We start from the raw sequence: 19,957 nt of genomic DNA on the forward strand, positions 1-19,957 counted from the left end.
CACTTGTCTTGCGCACCTGCAAACAGAGAGTGAGACCTGAGATAAATTGTGATTAGTTCTTCAGACGGTTGAGGGCTTTGGGCTAATAGATTGATGTGATGAGAATGTTGATGAATTTTGCTCAAAATGTTATATTTTTATTTTTAAGTAGGGCTTAAAAGAGCCACAGCTACCCATAAAGGAGCCACAGTGCACTAGGCTGTTAATGTTAGATACTAGATGCATGTACAAATCAGATGTGTTGCAAATAAGGCAGTGATGTTTAGCTGACTGGATCATCATCAACAACCTTTAAGTATTTATTCTTCCTAGGTTTTGGAAGGCAAACCAATCTATGCAGACTGCTTTGGCAACCTTGTCCCTCTCACCAAGAGTGGCCAGCACCATCTCTTCAGCTTCTTTGCCTTCAAAGAGAACAGACTAGCACTCTTCATCAAAGTGAGCAGTGTTACGGATTTGTTAATTTCTCACACACACACACGCACACACACACACACACACACACACACACACACACACACACACACACACAGATACACAGTTTCTTATTTTACTGCTTCACTACTTTCACAAGTATGAAACGAAAAGTCATCTTCTCACCTTACCCTCATTCTATAGAAGGTTTAGATTGGTCTTTGTCCTTACAGTTGCTTGACATGTTGCCTAGTTTCCTGACTAATGCTGAGCTGCTTGGCTGTTATAGATCAGAGACAACACTCAGGAGCCGTGTGGGCGTCTGTCCTTTATGAAAGAACCCAGGAACTACAGGTCACTGACCCCACAAGCCATATGCAACCTCAACATCACTCTCCCCTCATACTCCAAGGTAAGGCAGCTATTTGTTGTTGTACTCTTCAATACAGGAAGCTTTGTGTTCAGTATCTAGTTAGTTCCTGTAAGTACTGCACAATAATTGCCTAAACAACGTCAGTTCTTTTCCTAACAATCAATGTTGACATCTTAAATCCCCCCATTTTTTTTACCTTTATATAACAGCTTTTAAATAATTGTGTACATTCACTTCGAATATGGAGAATGGCGCCTCTATCATTCCCACTCTGCACCCTGTTTCCTGCAGCATGTAACTTTGAGGCTCCGTCCCAGAGCGTGTCAAGTTGCCTGAATGCAACTCTATTTCCTGCTGCAGCTCCTTCATATTAAAAGCTTTTCTCTGACAAATGGGGCGCTTTTATTGTGAAGCACGTATAGGAAGTATTATGCTATCCCTTGCTAGCCTGATTAGCGGCGTGATTAGCAACTTGTTTCAACACAAGAACATTTGGGGATATTTGGAGCTTTCCGAATCAGTTATAACACTGCAGAAAGCTTAACAAAGCAGAGAGTACAAGCAGAAACAATAGAATAAGGCTGATATCTGAGCATACAAACAGGGAAGTGTTTTTTTAGCATCTGAAATTGTCACTTGTGGCAGCAGAGGCCGCTGTTGCTGCTGTTCAGCAGAAAGTTACACGTTGAAGCCTTAAAAGCAGCCAACATTGCTGCTTTAACTCATTGAGTGCCAGCCACTTTTGGAGAACGGACGCTCCCAGTGCCAGAGTTTCAGAGCGTTTTCAGTGATTTCTCGAGGCCCACAGAATATTGTGTGATATTACTATGTAAACACTGAACACGCACAAAGAACGATGAGACTCTATTCTATCATCTGCAAAAAAAAGTTTATTGATCCCATTTTCCGTTCTTTAGTTATGAGCCGGAGAAGATAGCTTGATTCATCCCAAAACAGCAATTTTTTTCTAGAAGCTGAGATAATTGGCCTTTTGTGAAATTAAACATTTCAAGCACATCACTGACTCTGAAGCTAATCTTTTCTAATGTAGTCACACCTCAAAAATAATTTCCTTCAATAAAACAGTTTAGGCCAGGGAATTTTGTTTGGCAGAATAATATTTTTAGCTACAACCAGCAGCGCTGGCCCCTGCGTGCGCTGCTGGTTGCAGCTTCTTGCTGGTCTTGATTTGCTGCTGGTGGGCATCGGATATTCTGGCTTGCGTTTGTCAATCCTGTCCTGCTGCCTGGGTCTGTCTGGGTGTTGCGTGCTGCTCTGCGTGCCCCCCCCCCCCCCCCCCCCGCCCCCCGCCCCGCCTCGCCTCGCCTCGCCTCGCCTCGCCTCAACTGCACACTCCTCCTCCTGTCTGTGGTGGCTCTCTGCTGAGTTTGCTGTGCGCACAGTGAAGGGTGCGCAACATCCAGTTTTTTTACAGCGTTCCGCGTGTGTTTGTCACCGGCAACGATGCTTCCAGTTGAGAATAATAACAACTCCACGGTGTGGATGTGCGGATCTGCTGTCGCAACCGACACGGAGCGGCTCAATTGTGGGAGCAGATTGGCTGCTGCAGGCACAGCTGCAGTAACGTGCTTCAGCATATCGATGCATACGGATGCGATGCGATTTCCGTTTCCATAACGACTTCTTCTTTGTTTTTTCCTTGCCTTTCTGTTATGTGGAGAGCACTGTCGCCACCTAAGGGTTCTGTAAAATAGGTTATAGACCTCCAATAGCTACAATAGTTGTACCAGAGATGTATCAGGGATTGATCCACGTCCCACCGTCAAAAAACGCAATTGACGACAATCGTCGTCTTTGGCACTCTACGTCAGTATTTGAATTGACGACAGCTGTCGTCATTGGCATTCAATGAGTTAAAGAGCCGGTTGCTGCTTTATTGTGAAAATTCCCCTTAGACTCTTTGTGGAATGCCCTCCCCTTATCGTTATCGTTATCCTTTGTGACATTTAAAAAAAGCAACTGAAAACGTCTTTATTTAGACAGCCCTTTGATTAGCCTGCACTCATGCTCCATTTGATTTGATTTACTCTTACTGGTCTTTTGTCCTCGTCTGTTTGGAACATTGCTCCTTCATACTCTACTTGTATATGTGTCTCTGTTACTGTTTTGTCTGTTGTTTGTGACTTTGTGATTCTGTATGTGTGAAAGGTGCTATACAAATAAGCTTTACTTGCTTACTTAGTTTCCTCCCTGAAATCCCACTGACTGACCCACTTCATTGCATTGATAACCATGCTCGCCACCTCTCTGTTTTTTCTCCATTCTTGCTGTCGTTTCTATCTGTCCATCTTTCTGCTTCTTGCTCCCAAAAGGAGTCCGATTCAGACCAAGAGCAAGAGGAAGAGGTAATGGCATCCTCTGCTTCCCCTCCCTCCCTCCCAACTAACTAGCTCTGCTGATGTAGTCTGTCCACTGCTAGTCTTCACACCAGGCCTGAATTCAACAACATTTTTGATGTATTTTGGGTATTGATAATAGATAAGACTGTGAATTGCCAGTTAGTGCCAGTTAGAATTGCCAAAATTAGTGTTATTTCTTTTGTCTTAGTCTTCGTCCTGTGTCAAATGTCCTTAGTTTTTGTCAGATCTAGTCAACCTAATCCTGTTTTTATTTAGTCAAGTTTTAATTGACTAAAACTGAGTATTTTAGTCTCATCTTAGTCAAAGACAATTTTAACTATTGTTTCTTTAGAATTTCCAAACTCATTGGAAATATCTTTTAATCTCTTATTATGGAATGGAATTATTAAGGTTTGAACGTGCAATACAGACACACATTTAATTGTTTAACTTCTTCTTCTTCTTCTCTTCTGATTGGATCTCTTCCCAATTCGTCCCCCCCCAACATTTTAGTCTGGTTTTTATTTGTTGATGAAAATGTCAATAGATTTCCTCATCACAACTTTATTTTTATTTAACGTCTAGTTTTCATCAGTGAAAATATGTAGTTGATGAACATTTTTCGTCATAGTTTTCATCGATTAAATTAACACTGTTGTAGCCATTAAGTACGGTAATTGTGGTGGTTAATGGCAGTGGTTTTCAAACTTTTTCACAACAAGGACCCCTAAACTGACACAAATTAGACCATGGACCCCCATTTGATAAGATTTTGTCCCAGGGTCCCCCATCTGATAAGATGTTTTGCTTTTAGATGTTATATTACAGAAAGTGTATGAAACCCATGACCAAAATAGTCATACATTCTGTTGTTGTGTTACTTATGGGTGGAATTATAGTGGGGGAAAAATATTCCCTTTTTTTGCTGGGGACCCCCTGGAACCACCTCAAGGAACCCTGGGGGTCCCCCGACCCCACTTTGAGAACCACTGGTATATGGCACTCACAGTGAATAGAGCATGAGTAACTTGAAGTGTATTTTCTTTGTCTTTACAGACCGGCAGAACGCTAGAGAAATGTAAGACATTTATTCTTTTTTATAGTCTTTACTTTTCTCAATTAATTATATTAAAACACTTGCTATTCTATAAATATCTATATCTATATAGAATTATATATATTCTATCTAATTTAATTCGTATCTGCACTTCTGTAGTCTCTCAAGGCGTTGGCTCCCCGCAATTTACAAATGCTCCCGCCTACCCGCCTGTACATGTCAGCTCTCAAAGTCAAAATAAGGCGGGATGTCATTCCCCCCCAATCACCTGCCTCGGTTATGTTTCGGAGAATCATGATTGGTCGATTACGATCGAACTTCCTTCCGGTCTGAAGCTTTTTTCTTTTCTTTGGAAGATGAAAACTTCCTCTGTCCAAATGTTGATGGGCTGAAGAAGTACAGACTGTCTCTGGAGCATTTGAAGTTTGTGGAAGAGATGGACCGACTTGAGAGACTAGCACTTCTGTGTTAATCAAGCTAATATGACAATAACATGCATCTTGATTAGGGATGCACCGATATGACAATTTTGGCCGATGCCGATAACCGATATTAACATTGCTGTTATGGCCGATAACCGATATTTACTGATGTCGATATGATCTGTATAAAAAACACATTTCTATGATAATAACATTGTGTACATAGTGAAAAACACATGTAAACACGGAATTTGAAAAAGTAATGCATTTCTTTATTTCCAAAACATTTGTAAAAGCCCATAAATCATATATGTACTGCATTATTTCATCTCAATGGGAAGAATTTGGCTGATAATGATAACCGATATTAACATTGCAACATCGGACCGATACGATATGTTAAAAAATGACTAACATCGGCCGATACCGATATGATTGCTGATATATCGTGCATCCCTAATCTTGATTATATGAATCATATTATATATATATAAAATGATGTGTTATTGTGTGACTTGCTAGTCTAATATTATAGAGAATGTGCAGAGGAATAACCGGACTGACACATGAAACACCCAGCTTCAGCTCCTTAGTTAAGCTGTAGGCCATATGCATCTCAAAGCCCTTTAAGTTCCTCTCATTTGTCTTGTCACAAAAACAAAAATGGCAGCCATGCACCATCCATGTCAACATTATGTTTTCTCATGAGGCTTCACTTCGCTTTCGAGGTTCCTCTCTTATCATTTCACACCTGGCTCAATGTCTTCATTTGAACTCTTCTCCTTGTAACTGTAAATGTTTTGAGATTGGATATATGGAGAAAGAGTTGAGCAGTGCCATCCACATAATATGTACATGAAAAATAAACACATTCATACTGTGGTGATGTTTATGTGACAATGAATTAGTCGCCGCTCCCTTCCCAGAATTAGTCTGTCCCCCTTCCCACTGTAGTTCTTTAATGTAGTGGCAAAGCAAAAAGTAGTCCACTACCTCCTCCCAAACAAGATCATTGCCTCCCTAGTCCCTACTCTCCTTGCCTTGTGCATGAAGTGATACTACCCTTTTTACCCTATTCTCCTAGACATCAAATAACAATTGGCCTAGCATAAGCTTAACCCTCACAAGCAAAATAAAAACTTTGTCTCCTTGAAACATACAGTACATACATGGAAGTATTGTATAGATTAAAATTCCACGTATGCATTTTCAGTTTTTATGCTTAATGTAGATACAAATGCATACGTATTACGTAAGTAGTAGCTGTGTAAAAGGATCAAGAACTCACCACACTACTGAATGTGAATCAACATGAGTAGCACATATCTTCTATTGGTAGACTTCAGTAATCCAATAAACTTTCAACTCACTCCATTCACTCTTCACCAGGGCTTTTCCGATAACATTTTCCCTTTGCTTTGCATGGAAATAACTTGGCTTACATAAATATGTATGTGTGTGTATGTATGTGTGTATGTCTGTTTGTATGTAAAGTCTTCATTTCATCTTTTTTCTTTCTTTTGCGTGCTTTGATTTCGAACCATTTAGTTATAGTACACTACAATGTGTTGCTTGTGGTATGATTTCATTTATCTTTAGTTATATTTCAAATGTGTGGTTAGACTAGCAGATATATTTAAGTGCTTTGATTTCCTTTAGTTGTCTCTTTCACTAGTGCTTCTGATTTAGATCCTTGTAGTATAGACAAGTAAATGGTCTGCATTGCTTAGTATGAGCAAGCACAGTCAACCATTGTATGGTGTATAATTTGTTATCACTGGCTTTCTTTGAAAGAGGCAACTAGCATTCTCAGTTGTTTTCAAAGCATTTTTTCCCTTTGATTCCTTAGACATGAGTCATACATTCCATCAATCTTGAGATGTCTTAATGTTGCTATCCCTTTGTTTGTCCTCCTTTTTCCATTGTTCGTGTTGGTTTGCTGATATCTGCTTTTGCTCATATTTGGTCTGGTAACAATTTTTTTTAAAGTAGTTTAATTTTGTTTTGGCTTTTTGTCATGTGAGTGTGTGGGCTGAGTCGGTGTATAAGCAAGTTATTTCCTGCTCATATTCTTTCCCATTGTTATTGTTTAGTTGGCTTTTTCTTTACCAGAGTATGCGCCCCAAAGAGACATGAGAGTAGAAACGCAATTTCTCCGATACCCTGCTGTAGTATCCATTGTGAACCTGTTGTCCTATGATCCCTGACAGTGTGCTCCAGTCCTGTCCTGACTACATTCTCCAATGTCTGTCTCCTTTCATTTCAATTTTTTATTTTCTTTACTCCTTACTTGTCCTTCCTTTTGGAAGATGAAGAGACGGAGACATCAGTCCTGAAATCTGAGTTGATTCGAGAACCAGACCTTCTGTCCGACGTGTCAGAGATGAAACAAGACTTGATCAAAATGACTGCCATCCTGACTGCGGACTCTACAGAGAAATCCACGTCCTTAGGAGGGGGTGGTCTAGAGAAAGGGGCTGAGGAGATCTCCGGAGAGCCATTAGAAATAATGGAGAAGGACTTAGAGAAAGTCAAAGAGGACCTAGAGAAAGTCAGTGAGATATTGAGGAGTGGGACTTATGAGGGTGAGGTGGCAGACGAGGCAGAAAAAGCAGCCAGAATGGCAGAGGAGTGGGTCCTCCTCTCAGACAGTGAGGTAGAGGAGGCCAAAAACATGGCAGCCTTAGAAACCCAAGAACCTATTTTACGTGAAAGCAGAAGTAATAAAGGGGCTCCTCGACCCAAAGCTATAAAAGACAGTGGTGACCTCAAAGAGTACCTCCTGGATAAACCAGTGAGCTCTAAAGGAAAAGCTAAAAAAGAGCCAGTGGTCCAAGAAAAATTCACTGATGTTGTTCTACGCAAAAGTGCAAAACCAACTACTCCAACCAAAATGCTGGACAAAACCACTGTTGGCGATGTCAAAAAGCCAGTCAGGAGGAAGGGGAAGGACCAGGGGCAGGCAGAGCAATCTACAGAGGCGGGTACACTCTTAAGTGTGCCTACAGCTCCTCCCCCAGTGTCACCTGTATCCCCAGTGGTTGAAGAAACTCCCATTGGGTCAATAAAAGACAAGGTCAAAGCCTTACAACAGAAGGTGGAGGCAGAACAAAAGGGCAAAAAGGTCATTGGAACCAAATCTTCACAATTGCCTGTTATGAGTAAACCCTCTCCAAAAGCCAAAGAAAGCCCTAAATCAAAACAGCGCCCCCCTAAGTCCCCCAAAACTGAATCTGAGAAACTTGAGGAGACCATGTCAGTTAAAGAGCTGATGCAAGCCTTCCAAACGGGGCAGGACCCCTCAAAAGGAAAGTCTGGGCTTTTTGAACTCAAAACATCTACTGTGGCAACATCAGAGAAAACTACAAAATCACAAACCATCCAGTCAAAATCCATGACCAAAGCAATAACCTCACGTGTCCCTCAAGAACGAGAAGTATCTTTGGACTCCAAACCTCGTGAGAAAGAGACCACTCAACAAGACAGAGAGAAAGAAACAAAGTCCATTGTTGCCGCCCATTCAGAGCTAACGGAAACTGTAGACTTTGGAAGTGGTGGCCTTGATGATAGCTCTGATAGTTCAAAACATGAGGGTGTGGCAGACTCACTAAGTGGCAGTTCTGGAGATGGAGCCACTCATCTGAGCTCTGAGGACAGTTATAAGCACGAGGGCTTAGCCACTCCAGACACAAGCCCTGAAAGTCCAGCTCTCTCTCCCAAAAGTGGACATCAGACCACTAAAACATCAGTCAAAACTGAAAGGAAAGACAAAGAGAAATCTGGAGACTCTGGTGTGGAGACCATCGGTGACCAGCTGTCTACAGAATTGACCCTCCCTGTCTCTTCCAGTGAGGCGGCAGATGAGCCCACCACAAGTGAGTCCATATCTGTTAGGAGGAGTGAATCAAAGCCATCTAAACCCCGAAAGCTTACAAAGAGAATGTCAGAGACCTTAGAGACTTTTCTTAGTGACGAGGAGAGCCCTGATGGTCAGCTAGAATTATCTTTAGCTGGTTCTCCAACCTCTATATCTTCTTCTCAGTGTCATGGACGCTTAGAACTGCCTTTAAGACAACAAGACTCAGATGCCCTCAGTCCATTAGCTGATGACTCTTTGACAATTAGCCACAGAGACTCTCTAGAGGGTAGTCCCCTCATGGACGAAAACTCCTCCCACAAGTCCCCTGACTCTATCGAACCCAGCCCCACCCAGGAATCACCCTGTCGTGACTCATTAGAGAGCAGCCCTGTAGAGCAAAGAAGCCAACCAGCCTTTCCACCCACACTAGGTCAGCCCACTATATCCTCTAGCCATCCAGACCTCTCCAAAGCTCCAGAATTACCCCAAGATGCTTTGCGTAGTAGGCTGCTTCGAGACCACGAGGCTAGTGCCGACGATGACAGTTGTGAGCAGACATCTCAGATGACAAGTTCCGGTAAGAGTCCCCTCTCCCCTGACACCCCTAGTTCTGAAGAGGTAAGTTATGAGGTAAACCCCAAACCCCATGACAATATGTCCCTCTCTGTTCAATTGAAAGCGGCTGTCATCCCCGAAGACTCCGAAGACGAGGACACATCAGAGAGCAGCGAAGCTCAGAGAAAATTCACTCCAGAGGAGGAGATGTTTAAGATGGCAGCCAAAATAAAAACATTTGATGAAATGGAACAAGAGGAGAGGAGCAAGCAGAAGTCTAGAAAAGATATGACTCCCTCAGCAGATCTCGATATAGGGGATGACAGCTGTAAAACCTTAGACCCCACAAGTGAAAAACCTTCACAGAGTGAAAGTGGTCTCGCTAGACCCAGAGAGGATTCAGAGTTAGCTCTTTTTGTTGATCCCCATATTAAAGTACAACCTCCCTCTCCTTTTCCAGCAGGTTTGCATGAAGGATTCCACAGCAAAGAGGTCAAGAGCACAACCACAACAGCCAATGTCACTTCTGAGGGACCTCACTCTGTCTCAGACCAGCATTATTCAAAATCTGAAGGGAAAACTGAACAAGCACAGGAACCTCTGCCATCTGTAACGGCTGACAATGACAATGTTGCCAAAATGGCTGCCGTCACATCAAGCACTGCAAACATAACAGATGAGCAGAAGGAGGAGAGCTTGAGGAAATCAAGGGAAAACAAAGGGGATGGTGTGGAAGGCCAAGAGTTAGGTGTTGGTAGTCTACAGTCTGCGGTGGTAAAACCAGGCAGCAATGTAACAGATGAAGTCAAAGGAGATCAAAGGGGGAATACAGGTGCAACAGAGGCTGGGCTTGGTGCTCCTACTGTTATTGGACAAACAAAAGAAATGTCCAATCCTGAGGTCTGTATCTATGATGACACAGAGGAGGAGGAGGAGGAGGAGGAGGCAGAGGAACCGCCTAGAACTGAGTCAAAGGGTGTCACTGCAAGAGCAGAAGCTGACACCTGGACTGCCATGCGGGAGGATGATGCCGCTTTTGCAGCTCGAGTCAATGAGGAGGAACAGAAGATACTGAACTTGATGGTGGACCGGCAGTCTCAGCAGGCAACTCCAGACACAACCCCTGGTAGAAGTCCTACAGAAGAGAGCACTCCTACCAGTGAGCCCAACCCCTTCCTATTCCAAGAGGGGAAGCTCTTTGAGATGACGCGGAGTGGTGCTATTGACATGACTAAGAGGAGTTATGAAGATGAGGGGGGTGGCTTTGCCTTTTTCCAGATAGGTGAACAGCCTTTAGATGAGCCTCTCCCAGAAGAGGCCAGACAAGAAGGTAGGGGATCAGTGGCTGAACCAGAGGTTGGCCTCAATCTAACATTAAAGATTAAGACTGAGGAAGATGAGAAATCAAAAGAAACCACTGCTTCTGAGCATCAATCCCCTGTTGAAGGGGATCAGACAGCCTCAAAAGCTGATGCTTCCAAATCTAAAATTCCTAGAATGGGCATTTCAGCCAAACCCACAAAGAAAGATCAAACATCTCCTGAAGGTCCAGAGGCCAAAACAGATACAACTTTAGATGAAGACTCCTTAGATGTAGAAACTAGTTCCTCTGACCCAATGATAACCAATGTACAGACAGCAGAAACGACAGTCACTAGATCTGTGTACTCTGAGCAGGGCCAAGAGTCCTCTGATTCCTCTCCGGAGGAACCACAGTCAGTGATAGAAGCCCCCAAACCAGCAGGAAAGTCCAAACTAAGTGCTCCCACAGGTGTAAAAAAGACCCCAACCAAAACCCAAGCTAAGTCTCAAGGTCGGGGTAAATCCACAACTCCCTCTCCATCCCATGCAACTCCCTCTACAGCCACTCTGAAAAAAGAGGCCTCTTGCACAGTTGAGTCTAAATCCAGAATTCCCATCAAGGCTAGCACTCTCAAGCCTGATTCTCCAGTCAAACGTTCTGAAGCCACCCAAGAAAGAAAGCTTAGGATCCCTGTAAAAAAGGACTCGAGGAGAAAATCTGAGACAGATGCAGGTCCCTCTGTGGGCACCAAAACCAAAACACCATCTCCCAAAGCCAAGAGCTTCTGTGAGGGGGAGTCGACCCGGCCGTCTGCTAAAAAGGAACATGGTCGTCCCTTGAGCGTAGAGTCAGCAAAGTCTAAAGGCTTCCAGTCCAGACTGCCAGTCAGAGGCAAAGCTGGTCAGCCATCTCACACATCAACGCCCATGAAAGTGAAACGCGAGACACGCAAGCAATCCATTGAATTCTGTGAAGAGATATGTGATGAAGCAGCAAAGCTCGTGGAGGGACTGGCACAAGCCAAGAAAGACAATGAACAAGAGGCTGCAGCTGCCACCTCAGATGATGAGAGCAGTCTCATCGATCCGTCCATCATAGAAAAAGAGACGTTCCCTGAAATGCAGTTCCCTCCCTCAGGAGATGTCTTTCCCATTAGACCGCTGTGGGACGACCCTGTTGAGACGCAGATGCAGCGAATCCCAGATGATAAAGTCCGAAGTCAAGGTATCCCCCTCATCTCACAGGGCCTATTCTCTATCTCTTGTGCGTCGTTAGTACACTGTAGTCGTAAAGGTGCTGCCTCTCTGTCTCTTGTAGTTAAGGCCCTTTGTAGATAGAATCTTTGTGGTTGTGTTGCTTGAGCTGTGTCTGTGTTTGTAAGTGTGTCTCTCTTTCCTTGTATGTCTTCTGAAAATCTCAAGATTGACTTAAAGCCTTTATTGAACTCAATTGAAGAGCACCTTAGGGACTGACATCTTAAAAGCATGAAAGCCAAGTAATGCGACATGATTAGAACTATCACATTCAATGTTAGGTTTTTGATTGAGATTAAGATTTCTTAACCATAGTGTCAGCAATGGGTCTGTCATGACTATCTTTTATAGGCAGATTATCCAGTGGTTTGGGTTTAACTTTTTTTTGGTCAAATAACCTTTCATTACTTCTGCTGAATATGTGAGTATATATACTTTTTAAAGTATGTGGACCAACTTCGAGGCCAGTCCCAATACATTGATATTACAATGTGACAGTATTACACAACATAAGAAAGCCAGTGATTTATTTTCTCTCTCTCTGATGTGTTTGTGTTTGATGGTGTTTTTACTTTGCGGCTCTGACCGCTCATGGCTGTCTGGTGGTATTTGCAGTAGACCCACAGGATGAAGCAGAGAGGAGAGAGCAGCGGTTGGCCATCATAGCCGACCACCTGGGCTTCAGCTGGGCGGGTGAGTCACACCTCAGTAGTGGTGGTCAGGTTGTCAAGTTCGCAATGGGTGTGGGTTTTACAATCAAGTTAAGTGAGTGTGTGTGTGTGTGTGTATATATATATATATATATATATATATATATATATATATATATATATATATATATATATATATATATATATATATATAGCTATATAGCAGGCTCATGAAAAACCCATTTCAAAATTAGCTTATAGAGCTAAAAACCCTCTTACACTCATTCTTCATCTCAACATCTTTGCAATCACACATCCTATCCAATTGACCATTGGAAAGCATAATTTCGCTTGGGGAAGTCAGGAGGTCAATGTTCGCAGACAACCTGTGAGCTGCTGTTCTGATATGTCCTTTCCTTTTGTAAACAGCAGTTTAAGTTTTCCCTCATATTTATGTACATATCCATTGAGAGCTTTTCTCCATGAAAATTCCAGTCACCTACAGTAGTGTTTTTAGCCTCTCTTTTTTATAGGAAGTCTTGAAGCGTCTTAAAAAAAACTTTATTATATCTGTTTGTTGTTGTTTTTCTCCATAGAGCTGGCCCAAGAACTTGATTTCAGTGAGGAGAGGATCAAGCTGATAAGGAATGAAAACCCCAACTCACTCCAAGACCAAAGCCACGCCCTTTTGAAACTCTGGACAGAAAGAGAGGGAAAACAGGCCACAGGTTGGTGATTAGTATGATGCACATTTCACTGAATTATTGCTATTTAAACAAATGTTTACACCCATGATCTTATTCATATTCAAAGCAGAGCTTTTGGTCTGTTTTCTTTTTCCACAGAAAACACACTGATTAAAAGACTGACCAAAATTAACCGAATGGACATTGTCCACCTCATTGAAACCAAGATAATGAAGTCCGTTGAGGATGACACGTCATCGCACACCTATGCAGAGATAGAGCGGACTATAGCACTGGATCATCATAGTGAAGGTACAGCAGCTGCTGACTTGAGCAAGACAAATTATGCAATTATGATGATGATGATGATGATGATAATAATAATAATAATTATTATTATATTATAAGAAATCAAAAGTGATTGTTTTCTCTCTTCAAAAAGTCTTACAAATTCCCAAATCTTTCACTTGTCATGTATTCCCACTGTTTCTATGCCTTCTCAGGTTTCTCTGCCCTTCATGAGGACATGGACAGTCCCAGGTCGGGCAGGCGCACAGGAGCCACAGGGAGCAGTCTAGGCTCAGCAGAAGAGGTACCCATGGTGTCAGCAGAGGACCTGTCCTCCAGTTTGTCATCACTTCATGAAACAACGGGACGGTCAGAGACAGACTCATCAGCAACAGGCCTCCTTAGACATGCCCAGAGAGAAAAGCTGCAAAAAGAGATGGAAACAACACAGTAAGTTATCCAGGAGTATTCTGAATGTGATCTCACATTATGCTTCTGTATCCACATTATTGAATGCAACTTTGCACAACTTGTTTATTTGAGAAATATGTTTTCATGGTTATGAATACATTAAACATCAAGGGCCCTATTTAAATTAGCTGTAGTGCATCTTTTGGGCATAACATGAATTCAACCAATCAGAGTGTCATCTTCCCATTCCCTTTCAAATCCAGGGTACCAAATACCATTGAGTTGGCAACCCATACTTGAAATAGTCGATACAACTTGAGAATGTGTGGATGGGCTGCATTTGTAGTTTTGCCCACTGTGTTTGTGCACTACTGCTACTGTGTGTGTGTGTGTGTGTGTGTGTGTGTGTGTGTGTGTGTGTGTGTGTGTGTGTGTGTGTGTGTGTGTGTGTGTGTGTGTGTGTGTGTGTGCGTGCGTGCGTGCGTGCGTGCGTGCGTGCGTGCGTGCGTGCGTGTGTGTGCAGACGAGCAGAGTGTAAGCATGTTATGCACCCGCATATGTAGCCACATCTTACTATCTGAATAATGTTTCCTTTAAATAGCAGCGAAATTCTGTGCCATTGACTTTAGACCAGGGTTTTTGTTGCCTCAAGATAGCAATGTACCAACAATGCACCTGACCTGACCAGACCTCATTTTAAGATCAACACGTCCATGGGTGCACAGATGAGTGCAAGTACATTTGCTATCTAAATAAAGTGGGCGCTGGGCGAGAAAATCACTGCAACACTTGTGCTGCGTTTTGCGCCGGGTGTAAGATAGGACCCGAAATCTTTATGAAAGAATAATCAAATGTACCGGTACATATTCACTGCAATCATATTCATACATATTATTTTGAAAATTAGTCATGATAGCCATCTGATGACTGGATGTTGCGTGCTCTTCCCCCCCCCCCCTTTTCTTAGCTTATCACAACGAGGATATGAGGAGGAAAAAGATTCGGTACATACGGGCTCTTTCAAACAAGTAAGTCCTTTATTCACATTGTACCGCACCACCCCCTACAAGCTCCAGTCCCATGAGACAGACCCTGTGTCCAAAGAGGGACCCACGTTACATGGCCAGATGACCCTACCTCCTTACCCCACTGTTGTCCCATCTGATGCTGTGGGGGCTGAGGGGGCAGAGGGTGGAGAGGAGTGGAGCCTGGAGTGTCTCCAGACCACCCAACCTGAATGCGACAATCAATGGTTGTCACCAGTGACTTGGCGAGAGTCTTCCAACAGCTCTCAAACAGGTGTATGCGAAAGTCAGCCGTTGTCTATGAGTGATTTTGAAGATAGCTTGACTGAGTGTGAGCGAGCCGAACCAGACTTCAGGCAACTGTCAGTGGAGCTTAAGGAAACCACTGAGGATTATACATGTGTCTCTGATGCTTCAGTTACCGTTAGTATTTCAGAGACTCAACCAACTCCTGCCACAAAGCAAGTCTGTTCACAAGAGCACATGGCTGAAGTATCGCGTCGACTCTACAAAGTCCTGTATGGATATGATCCTGACCTGAAGGATTCCGATGCTGACGATGTGTCTCTAACTTATATGGATGCATCCACTGAAGAGGGACTTGAAGCTGGATTTAGGACAGATGAGGTGGAGGGAGCTGTTAGAACCACGCAGCTTAATGAAGATCCTTCCAAAACAGCTGAGCATGAGATAAATGTTGCCCAGACTTCTATTTCAGCTGATTTTGATAGCAAACCCATTTATGTCAGTAATCAAACCCATGGTACTCCACCTCAAACAGTAGCAGATCCTTCTGATATCAGTCTTACCATTGCAGTTAGTATGTCTCAAAAGTCAGAATCTATTACCTCAACTGCCTTCATTCAGGTGTCACATGACTCAACTGTTGAACAGATAGATCCTCCTTCAGTACCTGATCTAACATCAGTGAGGTCTCTCATCCCAGGAGTTGAGCACTGTTTTGAGAAGACACTACCACTCAGACAGCATGAACCTCAAAATGAAGATGGGGTCTCTGTAGATCATACAGTTTCTCTCACAGTATCACAGGAATCAACATCAGCATACGGGGAAGGGGTTTGTAGGCCCCATACACCTGAAGTTGAAGCATTTGGAAACAGATCCTATTCACTTGACTCAACATCTGAAGACATTCTTGAACTTCCAAGGTCAGCTCATAGTAGATCATCTTCTCCTGAATCCCCGAAAGCAGCTGACAAATGGTCCATGTCATCTGAATCACCAATACCTGTGAATAATCCATTCACTCCTGATACATCAATACTACTGACAGAGAGTAGGGCCTCATCACCCAGCTCAGTGTCATCAGTAAATGAACGGAGTCTTCTGGCACCTGATTCCCCCATTCCTCAGTTTAGGCCCTTATCTCCCCTACCACCCGCTGTTGTTCAATGGGAAGCTTGTGCTACTTGGGCTTTTTCCCAAGGGCAAGCCCTATTGAGTGCACCAGGAGATGCATCTAGGCAGTTAGCATCAGAAGCAGAGGAAAGGTCATTGACACCAATGGTTTCAAACAAGAGACCATTTGGAAGGCCAGTATCACCAGGCAGTGACTATAGTGGTGAGCGATCACCTCAGTCACTAACCTTTGATGCAGAAGACAGGACATCATCGCCTGATTCTGTCATTTTAGGAACAATGCAATGGCTGTTTACCTCTCCTTCAGAGTACAGGTCCTTGTCTCCTCATTTACATGAGGTGAGACCATCCTCACCTGAATCCACAGGATCAATCACTGCACATTGTCAGCTTCCACCAGACTCACCCATACCAGAGTTTAGGCAAACTTTACCCGAGTCTTCTACCATTGTGAGTAGATCATCATCACCTGAATCAGTGTCATCAAATATGGAATTTGAAACCATGTTTTTGTCGTCAGTGCTTTTTGAAGACAGGCCCTCATCACCAGAATCCACATCATCTCTAAATGAATATAAATCACTGTCACCTGAATCACCTATACCTGAATTCCACCAGTGTTGGCCTGACTCAACTATTTCAACGATTGGACGAAGATCCACCTCACCTGAATCAATATGTTCAGATATAGAATATGATACTGCATCTCTAGCATCGCTGTTCTATGAAGACAGACCTTCATCACCTGTTTCAGTAGCATCTGGAGATGAATACAGGTCGCTGTCCCCTGACTCACCCATACCTGACTACAGAGCAGGATTGCCTGAATCTGCTGTATTTGGACATAGATCATCCTCCCCTGAATCAGTAGCCTCAGACACTGAATGTTCACAGTTAGTATGTGATTCCATAGCTACTGAGCATAGACCAGAATCCCCTGAATCAATAGTATCTGATACAGAAGATAGGCCAGCAACACCAGTAGAGTCAATATCCGAATCTGATGATGATTGGATTGTTGTATCTTGGTCTGACACCGAAGAAAGATGTCTTTCACCAGAGTCGGTGCTTGACTACAGACCTTTGTCACCCCAATCAGCAATGTTATCCGCAGACATTAGAGCATCATCTCCTGAATCAGCAACATCAGTAAATGAGTATAGCAATCTGTCCCCAGATTCTCCCATACCACAATATCAGTCAACTGAACATCATTCATTTACAATAAATTATCGGTCGTCATCATCACCAGAATCCATATTATCAGACACAGAGCATGAAGCCGTGCCATTGCTTTCATCACAATTTGAGAAAAGGCCATTATCGCCTGAATCTACTGGTTCTGTAAGTGATGGTAGGGCATTGTCAGCAGATTCTCCCATACCCGATTTTGGATCTGTAATTGTATGCCAAGGATATAGAACATCCTCCCCTGAATCAGTATCCTCAGATACTGAATACATCCGAGTGCCTCTGGATCTTCAAAGCACTGAGGAGAGATCAGCATCTCCAGAAGCTTTGACATTTGAAATAGATAATGCATTACTTAATCATAACAAAACATCATTATCCGACAAAGATGGACAATTATCAGAACAACCTGTGACTAAAATAGTAGAATCTCCTTTACAATCCAACTCTGTTAAGAAAAGACAGTCTGCGGAATCGATTGAAACTGATGTGGAGACTTTCCCTTCTGGAGAGCAATCATTGCAATCAACCTTACCAACTGAGTCAGATACGCCAGAAGAAATAGCATGGGAATCCACACCAGTTAAGACTGTTGCAGCAGAAATACACACTGAAAAGCAATTCCTAGCCGAGACATCTGTTGTTAAACAAGAAAAGTCAAAAACTGAAATCCCAAACCAGCCTCCTTCTGAACCTGCTGAAAATAAATCTAAGAAGCTGAGTCAAACTGAAGCTGTCAATATGCAGTCAGCGGTACCTGATGTATCTCCCTCTGAGAAGAAGCTAAATAGTGTCACACCATCGGCAGAAGCTGTATCTACAGTCCAGGTCGTATCAACTGATGTGATTACAGATTTCCCTGAAAGTCATGCAAAAGCAGTTGAATGCCCAGCACCTTTACCCCAAACAGCAATACAGGTGCCTCAGTACAGACTTGTGTATGATGCAGAGCTATGGAAGCTGATTTCACAGATCGATGATCCCCAATATGTAGGAGAAACATTTTGCAGTAAAACAGGTGTATTTGAATCTGTTAAAATTGATCCAGAGTCTGAAACGAGGCCATTTTCCCCTGAATCTTTGCCTGACTGCAGATCACTGTCACCGGAGTCACTTATGTTATTGGCAAATATTAGAGGCTCATCTCCTGACTCTGTCTCATCAGTCAATGAACACAGACCACTGTCACCAGATTCACCAATTCCACAATATAGGCAATCTGACCCTGTGGCATTAGTGACAGTTTATCGATCATCTCCAGAATCAGCATTTTCAGAAAGCGAAGATGATAATCTTCCAATAGTTGCATTACTTTTTGAAAATAGACCAGATTCTCCTGACTCAATAGCATCAGTTGATGAATATAGGGGACTGTCACCTGACTCCCCTATACCCGAGTTCAGACAAGCTGTAATTGTATCCAAAGGATACCGATCATCCTCTCCTGAATCTGTATTCTCTGATACTGAAAGCATCCCACTGCCATTTGACTCAATAAACATTGAGGATAGATCAGAGTCACCTGAAGGTTTATCATCAGAGAAAGATGATCCGTCTGTTTTATGCAAGACAATGTTGATTGAATGTGATTCTTCGTCTCCTGAAGATGAGTCACTTCATGGAAACATAATAACTGAACCTAACTCAGTGACACCTGATGGGATGGAGGAATCTTCTCATGAATTGTCTAAATCAAGAACGTCAAAGGAGGAAAAATCCAGTCAATTTACTGAGAAGGCAAAATCTGCTAAAAAGAAGAAATCCAAGAAGTCAATCAAAACAAAATGTGATCCTGTTCAAGATGTTACAAATCAACTACAATCGCCTGAATCTCACAGACCTAAAACGTTTGAGGAGCCTAAAGCACCTGATGTAGATTTGTCACATCTGTCACCAGAAACTGGATCTGATCATTTACCTTTGTCACCAGTATCAACTATTAATGTCACTGAAGATCAACAAATACCTGTAGAGTCTTTAGTTTCTGTACCTGAGCATCATACACCTTTACCCTTAACATCAATCCAAGTGCCAGTCTACAGATTTGCATATGATGCAGAACTTTGGAATCTGATCTCTCAAATCCATGACCCGCAGTATGTAGGAGAAACCTTCATGAGTAAAACAGGAGTGTTTCAATATGCCGGGACAAAGACAGAATATGTCCAGGCCAAGTCAGCGGGGAGACATGAAGATGAAGCTTCTGACCTGCAGTCAAAGCCTGAGGGTAGATCTTTGCACAGATCTCTTTCACCTGATTCAGATTCAGAATATACTTCCATGTCACCGCAAACACTGAGGTTGATGACGGCATTGAGACCAGATTCTCCACAGTCAATGAGTTCTTTAGATGAGCAGAGCGCTTTGTCACCAGATTCTCCCATTCCCCAATATGTTGTCTCTTTCTCTGAACCCTCTCATTTCTATCACAGGTTAGTGTCAACAGAGTCAGTATTGTCAGATCCGGAAGTGGAGACGGAAGTATACATTTCAAGTCTTTTTGAGGACAGATCGGCATCTCCTGATTCAATAGCGTCTGTGAATGAATACACGGCACTTTCACCTGACTCACCGATTCCTGAGTTTAGACAGTCTTTACCAGATCCCACTGTTCAAGATCCCAAATTCAATAGGTCCTCTTCCCCTGAATCAATATGTTCAGATCTAGAATATGGAGCTATTTCTTTGTCATCATTACTTTTTGAGGACAGACCCTCTTCTCCAGATTCT

General features: G+C 42.9%; 1 protein-coding gene across 1 annotated transcript in view; it reads left to right on the top strand.

The window, feature by feature from the left end:
* LOC310771770 (ankyrin-2-like) overlaps window positions 1-15,295 on the top strand; it is a gene marked incomplete at both ends in the record, with an annotated part of 31,607 nt that extends 16,312 nt beyond the window's left edge. Inside the window, 10 exons of the mRNA XM_083664294.1 lie at window positions 313-438; window positions 704-826; window positions 3,121-3,153; window positions 4,204-4,225; window positions 6,936-11,567; window positions 12,212-12,289; window positions 12,843-12,974; window positions 13,092-13,244; window positions 13,436-13,670; window positions 14,599-15,295. Of these exons, the coding sequence (XP_083520420.1) occupies window positions 313-438; window positions 704-826; window positions 3,121-3,153; window positions 4,204-4,225; window positions 6,936-11,567; window positions 12,212-12,289; window positions 12,843-12,974; window positions 13,092-13,244; window positions 13,436-13,670; window positions 14,599-15,295 (6,231 nt within the window). The remainder of the gene's footprint in view (window positions 1-312; window positions 439-703; window positions 827-3,120; window positions 3,154-4,203; window positions 4,226-6,935; window positions 11,568-12,211; window positions 12,290-12,842; window positions 12,975-13,091; window positions 13,245-13,435; window positions 13,671-14,598) is intronic.
* Between the last annotated feature and the right edge of the window lie 4,662 nt (window positions 15,296-19,957).

This window comes from Poromitra crassiceps, assembly GCF_964638095.1.
Source record: "Poromitra crassiceps genome assembly, contig: HAP1_SCAFFOLD_1189, whole genome shotgun sequence".
In the NCBI taxonomy this organism is placed as follows: Eukaryota; Metazoa; Chordata; class Actinopteri; order Beryciformes; family Melamphaidae; genus Poromitra; species Poromitra crassiceps.